The 12,665-nt window shown below is 34.1% G+C and overlaps 1 protein-coding gene across 3 annotated transcripts in view; it reads left to right on the plus strand.

Moving 5' to 3' along the window:
• Positions 1-12,665, plus strand: part of LOC149795516 (cGMP-specific 3',5'-cyclic phosphodiesterase-like) — a 412,811-nt gene that overhangs the window by 201,908 nt on the left and 198,238 nt on the right. For all 3 annotated transcript variants that reach the window (XM_089965316.1, XM_089965315.1, XM_089965317.1), the window contains exons 7-8: positions 3,871-3,935; positions 4,316-4,430. In XM_089965316.1, coding sequence (XP_089821442.1) covers positions 3,871-3,935; positions 4,316-4,430 — 180 coding nt within the window. The remainder of the gene's footprint in view (positions 1-3,870; positions 3,936-4,315; positions 4,431-12,665) is intronic.

Genomic DNA, 12,665 nt, shown 5'->3' on the forward strand with positions numbered 1-12,665 from the left:
TTGGAAGACATTATGATGTTATCTTCAAAACAGAAGAAATAATGCACTTTTTTGGTACAAACAAATTCTCTTCAAGAAATCCAGGCATGGGAATGAGGATACTAACAAAATCTATCACATTGTACTTCTTGCAGATGCAAAAGACTGCTGTGGCCACAGGTAATTGTTTTTATTAGAGTAAAAGGAAAGCTATTGACAACATCCAGTCCTATTCTATAATTATTTAAAACTTACACAAGTTTGAAATCTGCCCCTGCGCCAATTCTGTGCAAATTTTATTTATTCCATCAGCACCTTTATTCAGATGTTAAATAGCTCTATATAAAAAGAGAAATTCCAAAATTGTTCCCCATGCACAATTTAACCCTTTACCTCATGCAAGCATCTTTGGACGCCTCTACTCCATTCGCATGGAAGCGCCTTTTGACACCTCTACAAGATTCGCATGGAAGCGCCTTTTGACGCCTGCTGTAAACATCAGTCATTTTGAGCTGGTTTTCTTAGCACCACCTTCATGGAAAACCCCCTTATTAGATACTAAATTCATTACTGCGAATGACAATTACGTCAGATCATGTGGTCGGTATTCATGCACTGGTCAATATCTGCTATTTAAAGTAACTGGGTCATAATCTCCACTCTCCAAAATGGCGGCCACAGATTTCATTCAGTACATACGAAGTTTTCACGATTAGAATCACAACCACGAAAGATTCAATAAATCAGGTAAAGTCTCTGATATTGATGTAGGCAGCAATTAGTTTTTATAAATGATCAAATTCAGATTACTTAAGTGATGTAGATGCACACGAAAACCTTGTAAATTTTGAATATCGAAAATGGCAGCTACGGTTGGTCATGCGGCCTCAATAGCATGACGGTGAATGAGTTCTCTTTTGATTTTAAAGCACATAAAATATTCTTCCGTGAAAAATAATTACACAGCTATAACAATCGGACTTTACTCTTAAATTTTTCCACATATAGTATATGTGTACCAAAAATGTTAAATGGTTAAAATTGCTGTTAAATGTAACATACACTATATTGCTTAACATTTCACAGGCAGGATTTCATTCAGTACTTACAAAGTTTTCACGATTAGAATCACAACTATGAAAGATTCAGACCTTAGGTAAAGGCTCTGATAATTATGTAGGCAGCAATTAGTTTTTATTGATTATCAAATTCAGATGACTTAGTGATGTAGACGCAGACGAAAACCATGTAAATTTCGAGTATGAGAAATGGCAGCTACGGTTGGTCACGCGGCCTCCCTGACATGACGGTGAACGATTTCTCTCTCGAATTTAAAGCACATAAAAAATTCTTTCATGAAAAATAATTACACTGCTATAACAATCGGACTTTACTCTTAAATTTTTCCACATATAATAGATGTATACCAAAAATGTAAAATGGTTAAAACTGCTATTAAATGTAACATCACTACATTGCTTAACAATTCACAGGCAGGCATATGCGCATGCTGTCGACTAGGCAACAGGTGTTCTGTTTATAGCTTGCTGCACTTTGTCACTATGCTCTATGAGGTAAAGGGTTAATGAGAGATGCTGCCAGAATTTCATCTTGAGGAAGATGTCCTCTTTGTCAAAGAAAAAAGTGGGAGTGCAGAAAAGAAGTGGAGGAAGAAACCACCATCTCTCTTTCTTCCTGCTCCACTTTCTTAGAGGTCTGCTGAAATCAACATCACCTCTGGTTGTATAAAAATTAATCTGTTAATTATTTCTGAGCATACTCTGCCCTTTAACTCTGTATAATATTGTTCTGGACTTTTTTCTAAAGGGGCATATATCATTGTCAGCTTGAATATGTTGGGAAAAGGATCCTAATGAATTATGTACAATTTTCCAGTGCTCACAGATATTATCTTTTTGATACACTTGCTCCAAAATAGGATTTTTCACTAACATAAACTTACTTTGTTAAATCACTAGTTTACTGACTACTATGCCAAATAACTTATCTTTTTCATAATGCTGTATAATGTACTTTAGTCCATCAATGCTTGTGCAGATAGATTTTCAAATAACATGTTTGCTTCTTAATTTTGTTTTTTTACCCTTATTTATTCATTTATCTTGACCCAGATTTGGATATATGCTTTCGTAGCATATGATCCACAGGGCTAAATTGATTGATAAAAAAAATTGCATTATACTTTAAAATTGTCAATATATAAAAAGGCTCATTATTCTGCCCTTTTTAAATTTAATTTCGAAATGCCACTGAAAAGGTCATGACGTCTATTTTTGTCTATCTAACATGTACATCTGACTCGTATTTAGCACTATTTTCAGGCTCAAAATCACTCACTGGTAACTCCTTTAAGACTTTCCCAGCTTCAGTAATGTGATATACTTCATAACGTTAAAAATTGTAATCATTATCACTATCATCAGCAAGTATTTGCTGAACGAAATCGTAATGAACCACACTGGAAATCAGACATTTTGTTTGTTCTAGGGAGCCTGTATTTTAAACACTTCCTACATGAAAAGTTCAAACTATGCCATAATGTTTATTCCTGGGCATGTTGTGCTAATCAAATTTAGTTTAACAATCATTCATGTCATACTTGAAAACCCCAGATATTTAAACAGTTGCTACCTGAAAAACAGATGTTGCGACAAGACTGGTTAAATAAAAATTGTATTCTTTGCTGAGAACATTTTCATGTGCAGGACTTGCACTAATTTGCGGGAGTTCTCATGTTTCACTGTTCTCCAAGTGCCGAAATGTGTACAAATTTTACACAATTCACACAGTCACTCACTCTGATAGCATCTTTATTTAAGTACTTGATAATATCAGTTAATGACTTTTGCACGAAGTGTCTTTGTTGCTTTGCCAGTACTTCCTGTTTGTCACCAGGGAATAAGCTAAATTAATTTCAGAATGGGGTTATTGTTTAACCTGGATCGGAACAAACAATGATCAACGATGAGAATTCAGTGTAATATAATTCACCTTGTGACACACTGGTATTGGAGCTTTCAAATTGACCAAAAGAGACAAGATACAAGTCAAAGTAGAAACTTCACATAAAAGTGGTTATGAAATGATGAGTAAATTACTTCATTATACATGTAGAACACATTTGGAATGTATAGTATATGTTGAACATGCTGCTGGGTTAAGATAAGAACAGATTATGTCCTTTTTGCTTTTGCTAATAAAAATGAGTGCCTATGTATGCAGATGCTGTTTCAGATGAATTATCATTTTACAGAATAACAAGGCAGACTAATAATAAATATTCATGACTGCTGAAGACTAAAATAACTTGCATATGATAATTATCGTTTGTATCTATTCTTCATCTCTTACATCAATACGTGTGTCATTACAGCAAACCTGTCGATGCATCAATATATCGATGAATCATTAAACTCTTACAAAAGAGGATATTTGCTTGAAACAAGTGTATAACAGATTTAAGAAGCATATTTCTTACTGGATCCTGTGTGATGTCTAACAGTTTACTATCTTATGTTCTGTTTTTCATTATTATTCACACAGAAAATATGAACAGTAACATAATTCTCCATCCCAATTGAAAGGAAAGCATATTAAGAAAAAATAAATAGCTGCTTGATGGATTTAAACTAGAGTTGTCTTTAACAAGAGGCAGGCTATTTTGACCTTGATTATGTACGCAGATTGAATAGCTTAGAATTTCTTGGTTATAATGTTATCCAAATCTTTTGATGGCCCGTGAAAGATTATTATTCCATTGAAATAATAGAAATTTCTGTATCTAAGAAAATCCATTAATTCACAGCCTAATCTGAAATAAAATCTTGTAAGCAGGCCAGTGATAGCTTGATTTTGTTTTTTTTTTCCAAGGAGGTGGTATTTACAAAAGTATTTGAACTGTTTGCAAAAGATGGTGCTAGCATCAATGTTCCAAGGTACGTAACTTATTCCAGTATTTCATTCATCCATTCATGTAATATGCAAGGTGCTGCACAATTTTTGCAATAATCTTTTTATATCCATTTAATGAGGACAACCTGCTTTTATAGGAGATCATTAAGGCATTTGTCGTAATATGTTAAAATGTCATGAAATGTAAAAGCTTGTGCAAGATTCATATTTTCTGTTTAAGTTTGATCAGCTGCCACAAGCATTTCCCTGTTTATTTCTTCCAATCACTTCATGATAGATTTTGGTTATGATAGACATTATATGCATCTTGAAGTTATTTTTATGTCAGTCAATAATTAATAAAATCGAACCTTTCAGTTAATGTCACCCTTGATATATTTACAATTTTTTTTTGTTCCTTCAGTGCTCAAGAGTTGGAACGCTCAAGAAATACAGAAATTGCAAAACATGTGGTGGTGAATGGGCAACCAATCTCAGTACCAGATTTAGAGCTGGATGGTCGCTTTGGAAAGGGACCGGTTGGTACAATTTGATACCTTTGATTTCATAATCTCATTCCAGCTTGCAGACACCATGGCGTGCATGCTTGCCTGTACATTACATGCTCGTGTGTTTGTGGGGGTGGGTGGGGTGGATTCATCTGTCCATTTATCCATCTCATTTTCATGTCCTTTGTTCCAAAGACCTTTGTGAAGAAGGGATGAAACCTACAATACCAGTATGTCATAATTGGTTCCAGCTTCAAAGTGAAATTGGTGACATTACCAATTGCTCTGTGCATGCTCAGTAAAATCCAAGCAATCCAGAATAGGGAAATAGAACTCTATGTTAATTTTAAATTTGCCATTTACTACATTTTGATCCTGCTCATTTTCTTGAAATATAGGAGACTGTGCGTTCACAGTGTGTATCAACTGGTCTGTTACATTTTGTTTCTTCTCTAGAATTTTGAGATATATGAATGAAACTTTTTATGCTGGTATATGTGTACTAGAAGATATCATATGGCACATTGGGGTTCTATCTAACTGTCAAGATTACAGTAGTTTTATTTGTTCATCAGCTTTTGGGTGGAGTGTATGAAAATATATCATTTGTCTGCCCATTGACCCAACTGTTGTATGTTTCAGCACAATAACTTTTAAATAAAGTTTTAAACTTTATACATCAACCATATTTCATTGATGACTTGCACACAGGGATAATAACAGAGAAGCGAGATATTTCTATGGTTTGTACCATCTTGAGAAACCATTAAATTTTTGCTTTGAAAACCTTTTGAAAATTGACAAAGTTGGAAAAGGTCATTGAAAAATTCATAAATTTACATTGCCAACCTTATAATGACCTTGAAATTTGTTTATATTTGACTTGTTGCTTTTAAGGGTTACCTTTTTATTCTTGGGGAAATTGAGTATTAAAGATTGTTTTAATTCTTAATTTTTTCTCAAGTTAATTCTTTATACAGTGGTCATTTTAAAGGCTAGACTAACCTAATTCTTGTTTTGTTAATGTAACCAACATCACCCTTTTAAAAGTTTAGATTATGAATGTGAAATGCTATATAATGCATATTGGTAATCTGTGTAAAAGAATTATTATGTAGAATTTGCATTCTTAGCAGTACCACCAGTCTTGGAAATTATTCATATATACTGAGGTGAATTCATTTTTTTAATTTAAATATTAGTTGGAATTACAGTGCTTGAAATATTTTAGATTCATTGGAATAATAGCTGTACCGGACTACTTTGAGTTAATTGAAAGACAATTTGGAATTATATGATGGTACTGTTGATACATCCGTATGTTACTGACCATCATTCAGAATACATTTGGAACTCATTCGAAATACGTTTGAAACTCATTCAGCTTAATTGATAATTTTGGAATTGACATGACATTTAGGACTCCTTCACCATACTGTAAGCTATTTCTAATTCTTTCACTTTGTATTTTAGGGAATAAATTTATATTTTCAATTTATTATTATTTTTTGGTCTTAAACTATGTAATAGAAAGGAGTGAAAAAACCAAGTTTTGTAAAATTCATGAAATAATTAATTTCCCCAGAATACAGTGTGAAAAATGTTAAAAGAACTTGCAGTATTGTAAATTAAATTTGAAATAATCCTAGAATTATGGACTCAAGTCCTAATGATTAAAGTTCTGATTAAGCTTTAGTGGTATTTCAAACTAAGTCCAGTTGTTGGTGTGTCTGTGATGGCCTATGTCACAGAGATGTGCTCTTGTTGAATCACAATAATGCAACAAGACAAATATATATCTTTATTCAGATTTTACTATAAATCCAAGTCTTTATTTCGAAGATTGTTATTTTTTTAGCACTTTGTAGTTCTTGAAAAGAATAACTTGAATAATTTGAATAAATAAATTCGGGCCCAAATGAAATATTGGACACAGCAATAATACAACTGATTCTGCTGAAATCTTACAGCACAAATAAATAATTTCTTGATAAACAAGATTATGTAGTCCTCTCTTGACCTCAGGTCACAGTAGGCATTTTCTTTTTTAAAAAAGCATATTTTCTAATGGAAACTTTCATTTTGGAATTTCCAGATGTTAACAAGATAAAATCTTAGTTTTAATTAGAAGGTCTGTTACTAAAATTATGACATGGTATACAACTGGTAGACCCGACATTTTAAATTGAATTTCCAGTGCTCTGGTTTCAGATTGGGATAAACATGTTGTTTACAAAACCAAAATCAATGATTCAAGTCTGGTAGAAAATGAACTTGATTTTGGAGAAGGTCAGATCCAAATAAAACTAACCAAAGCATATAATGATTAAAAAATGAACCAATGCAAATTAAATATACATAACAAATTAAACTAAACTTGTTGGTTTTCACCTTTTCTTGTTACTTTTTTAAAGACCATGAAGATGTAATACCTCCTAGACCAATGGGTTAATATTGGGGTTCCATTTTATTGCAAATTTGGCCCCTCAGTATTTGGAGGTTGTGGGTTTCGACCCCCCCCCCGAGTCATACCAAAGATTTAACAACAACGGTACTAACAGCTGCCTTGCTTGGCGCTCAGGATTAAGAGGTTAGTGCTAGGACTGGTCAGCCTGCTGTCAGGATAATGTGACTGGGTGGGACATCATGCTACATGTCTGCAGCATGAGATTCTAGAATTGTAGCAATATGACTGAAAAATTGTGAAAGCGTCATTAAAAATCCTAATCACACACAACTTTGACCATGGTACATTTGCTCAGTTTAGTTTGTACATACACTGCCCGGTTGCAGCAATGTTGATCAGCTCAATTGAGGACTGTTAAAAAAAATTTATTTGAAACTAGCCCTTCTAGCACATCATTGACTGTATTATGCAGAGGAAATGGGAATCAAGTTCTCAAAAAAAAGTTTAAAAGAATCCATTACATCAAAAACTATGATCATTGTTAACTTTCTTATTAGAGTTCATATCAGACAGTTTTCATTTTGAATTCCAGCCTGATTTATATTTTTAGGCAACTCCAAGGTCAGTTTTGGAGTTTGGCAAAAATATTATTGGGCACAGCATGAATATTTTCACCCAAATGGTGAAATCATGACTGTGATCCTGTCACATAGTTTCCATGTCACAACTATCAATCTACAGCAGCATGCTTATCAGATGTGCTATCTATTTATAGGGGCAGATAATGCATGCAAAGGTGGTATATTTCCAGGGTTCAATTTATTCAGTTGAATAAAGCTCAGTTCTGACCTTTTTCGGTGGATAAGCTTAAGCCTACTCTGCACATTTACTGGCCATACACAATATTATGCCTGGAAGACTTGTGTGCCTTTCCAAGTGCCTTTATCTTTTGTCAACAACTGACTTGACCTTGGATGTGTGCTTTGCTCTTTTCCTTCTTTGCACAGGTGCCAGTTGTATTAAACCTTGCAAAGTCTGACATCCCAAACTCAGGCTGAACAGCGAAATTTATTCCCCATTGTCAGTTGTAAGTCTCATTGTGCAAAGGCTTGTATAAATTGATCTGAACAGCATTTGTGGGTCAGCTGCTTTAGTAAAAGCATTGAAGAATATAATGAACAGTATCAACATTGTAATACACAAGTTTATTATTTATTTTGAAAATACTGCCCAGAGTGGAAAATAAGATTCCATACTCTGTATAGTTAACAAGTCTTGATTGTGAAATATGGTGTGGAGTGGGAACATCGGCTTTTAAATTGCATATAATCACAATGTTTTATTGATCTTTAAGGAGGACCTCTCAAACTAGCCTTTGGGTGAAAATCCTCATTTATACACACGAGGCCAAAGATTTACACAAAATTATGTTCTACTCAAGCTACTGGCATTATTATTATGAGAATGAAGATGGGGCCGTCAGTTTAAAAATCAGACCCAGATTTTAAGAAACTTCAGAACAGACTAGATAACTGACTGGGTGATGATGCCTATGGAGTTTCCTCTGGGCGCAATCCCATTAACTGTTTCTGTCAATCATGAGTGATCATTATTAATATGTTAACTGTTGCTGAAATAACTGCTGAAATGTAGTTCTTTTGTGGTGAGAGTAAAACTAACTTTTATTATGCAATTAACCCTTTACCTGATGTAAGCACCTTTGGATACCTCTACCCCATTCTCATGGAAGCTACGCCTTTGGACATCTCTACCCCATACACATAGAAGTGAGTTTTAGGTCAGATTTTCCATTCTCCAGAATTAAATCTGGGGGTTTCATTCACTACTTTATGGAGTTGGCATGATTAGAATCATGGCTATAATAGCTTTAATAATTTGGGTAAAGGCTCTAATACTGATGTAGGCAACAGTGAGGTTTTATAATATCTCAAATTTAGGTGATTTAACAATGTTGACATAGACAGAGAGCTGGTAAATTTTGAGTATAAGAAATGGCAGCTATGGTTGGTCACACAGCTTCAGTGGCTTGATGGTGAATGATTTCTCTCAAGATTTTGAAGCATATAAAAAAAAAATCTTCCATATAAAATAATTGTAAAGCTTTAATAAACAGATTTTACTCTTAAATCATTCTATACTTAATAGATGTGTACCCATAATGTAAAATGGCTCAAATTGATGTTCAACCTAACATGTACTATACTGCTGTAACACTTAACAGGAAGGCCTATGTGTATGGGGTCAAATAAGTAACAGGTGTTTTATTTATAGCGCACTACACTGTGTTTCTTCAGTACTTGTATATCAACTAGCTAAAAAGCCATACACTCTATGAGGTAAAGGGTTAATGACAAATCTTGTTTTGTAGTATCCAAAAGATACCTATGAGCTGTGGAAAATTATATATAACACCCATAAAGAACAGTTTCCAAACTTGTTCAGGCTGGCTAAGCTAGCTATGGATATTCTCCTTTAGACAGCAAACTTTGAAAGGTGGATCTCTGCAAAGAACAATATTCATGCCTAGGTAAAGCATAGTTTAAGATCAGAAACAATCTACAGAATAATGCTTATATACCTGGAGGCAAAATCTTGAGAAAGAATTTGATGAACTTGGACAGAGTGGAGCAGGAAGAAGAGAGATATTGAAACGTTAGGTAAATATGGAACTTTGTTTCTCTTGCTTTTTCCTACTACACCATTATTTTTGTGACAAAGGAGGATATTGCTCCTCTAGATAAAATGCTGGCAATGTCTGCACCTGTGTCATCACACAATGCATGAATCTTGCTGCATCTTCTCGCAGATGCTAAAGAGAGTAAAAATACAATCATGAATGTGAGTACCAGAAAGGAAGCCCCTCTGATTGGTTCATATGGGGTTTTGGTTAAGGAGCATAATAAAACAACATAGAATACATATGAGTAATAATGAGTTGAAGACAGGTCCCTGAACTAATTGCTGAGCCTGAGAAAATTTAATTGTGTTGGAAATGGTAGCTCAATAACCTTCGATAGTTGATACTGAGCATCTTTTGTTTTGAAGAAGGACCAAAATGAAATCAGCAACAGAGAACTAGCATGTTTCCTACTGCACCAGTCGCAGAAGATTCTCCACCTGCTATGATCATAGATTTGAGATATTGAGGCTCTCCTGGTTTGAATGATGCATCTGACAACCCAGCCCAAAAACTGGTTCTGGCAGAATGCTTTCTTGAGATGATTCACGTGTGAAGATGGAGAATCTGCACTATTGTGTAGGAGGGAGTTGCTGTGTTGAGAGAGAAAATCCCTTCTGTGAGGAAGAGACCTGGTTGATCCTTTAGCAGGTCTCGAGGCTACAGCTAGGCATGGTCATGATTATGCCTCTTGATATGCAAGTGTAATGCACTGAATGGAATACTGCCAATTAATGGTCAACTGAATCTCAGGTTATCATTAGGTGCAGAATGTCATGTTTGGTCAACCAATGATTACCATTCTTATGTTACGTGTTTAGGCTCGAATAAACAGTAACAAAAGAAAGAGTGAAACAACAAGCTTTGAAAAATTTAACAAATAATTTATTTCCCTAGAAAAACACTATAAAAAAATGAAAAAATAAGAACTTATGGTTTTAAGGATCAAATCAAAAACTAATCCAAGAATAGTCCACAAATTAAATTTTAGAAGCCACAGTAATGAAAGGTTCTAATGAATTCAAGTTTGAGCCCTGATGAAAAATCCAAAGTGGAAGGCGATGACGTATGCTGTAGCCTTTATGGTGCTGTATCATCTACGGTTCTTTTTTTTTTAATTCCACAGACAATAATATTCTGGTGTTTGAATTTCTGAATAAAATTTAAAGAAATGTCTTTGTTCAAGAATTCTGTATGAGCACTCAGATATTTCCAGGAAAAAGAATTAATCTTTAAGAATCCAGATAACTTGAATAAAAATTAAATTATAACTCCAATCTGACACAACAGACACTTTCCAGTGTAAAGAAAAAGCCCCAACTGAGAAATATCTCTATAAACAAAGATTATACAGTAACTTGAAATGCAAAACAGATTTTCTGGATGAGGGTCAACTCTCCAGAATTTTTGAGAAGTATTTGTCTAAAAGCACGTAGTCTCAGTATTACCTTGACAAAAGCCAATCATTTTACTCAAAGAATAAGATAAAAGTAAAAAGTTGTTTACTTGTCTCTGATTTCTGAATTAAGGTCGGGAGCTAGGTCAGCATAAGATACAAAGTTCAGTGTTTATGATTAGAGTCAGGTCAAACTGAATTTTCTGGCAAAAATCAAATTCCTAGTAAACAAAATTACATTACAAGTAATGAAAGTTAAAAAAAAAAAATTAAAAACTTGCAAACAATTAAATTAAATCAAATATACATAACACCATATAAAGTAATATCATAGGAAAATGGTCTGGCTGTCCTAAATTTATAATAGTTAGTCAAACTTTGTGTAGGTATACCAATTTCTAATGCCTGAACTAAACAACAGTAACAAATTTATTACCATGTTATGAGTGTAGCTTGAACTATAAGCACTGATTCTTAAATAGGTCGTGCAAGAAAAGAGATGTGTACTGTTACACGTTTCATTTGTATTTTTTTATATCTATGATTACACACAATTTAACTATCAGTCATACATATAGTATATAGTAATACAAGGAGGACACATCTCTCCTTACACATGCAACCTATTTAAGAATCAACACTGATATTTCAAGCTACATTTCACATAGCTTAATAAATTTGTACCAGTGTTTAGCTCAGGCATTCAACTTTTTATGCATATCCGAAGTTTGGCTTACTGTCATATCTTTAAGGAATGCCAGACCATCTTAACTGTGTTAATGCTTGACATTTAGTGCCTGCTTTTGCCTTTGACCCTATTTTTACCTGAACTGTGGTTACAGACCATGGTGATATAATTCTGTTGCAAATTATCCTAGCCAGACCAGACTTCTTTTCTAATCTACCCCGCAACTCTATGCAGTTGTTTGCATAATCTATCTTTGCTTAGGTTTTGTAAGAAATCAGTGCTTAATATGACTTGGCATTTGTTGTTTCACTTACTTGAAATTTTGTATCAAGTCGAAGTGACATGCCAATATAGGTAGTATCACCTGTCCATTAGTAGTGATAACCCCTTCCATCAGCACCCCACAAATTTACTAAATCTGAAATTTCCAAAGAATGCTTGTTAGTTAACTTTGAATGTCTGTATGTCCTCTCCAAAATATATTACCCCCCCACCCCCCACAAGCCTGTATCTATTACGTCCTTAATTATATCCTTGTTTACCTATTCTAATATTTATCTTGCTTCTGACTAAGATACTATTATATAAAGTATTTCATTTACCATTATGCATACATTTTCCTCAATGTTAGCAAAATTTGACTTGGAATATTTGTACAATGCCCTGGAATAGGCACATGACCCAATCTGGATTTTATTTTTGGTAGTGTATTTGGTGCAGACAACATGCAGCCTTGCCTTGATGTGCCTTAATTTGTTGCATTTCAAGTACCTTGCATTTTGGAGTCTATAATCTGATACTTGATGGCAGTACTTGCCACATTGTTAACATGGGATTTTCATTTCCCTAGAATCCCCTGCAGTTTCGACCTTCTTGCTGCTCCTTTCATTCTGTAGGACATTAAGAGAATTGTTTTTGAGCTTAAGTTGTTGAATTTCAGCTTTCAAGTTCAAGATATCTCCCATTAACCTTTGTGAATTTATTGTCTCCATCAAATGAGCTCTGCTGCCATATTTGGCATCATCCTCCATTGTTTTTGCATCCTGAGCCAAGACAAATGATCAAACACTTGGATG

This window comes from Sinohyriopsis cumingii, chromosome 7 (genome assembly GCF_028554795.1).
Source record: "Sinohyriopsis cumingii isolate HCF-2022 chromosome 7, ASM2855479v2, whole genome shotgun sequence".
NCBI lineage: Eukaryota > Metazoa > Mollusca > Bivalvia > Unionida > Unionidae > Sinohyriopsis > Sinohyriopsis cumingii.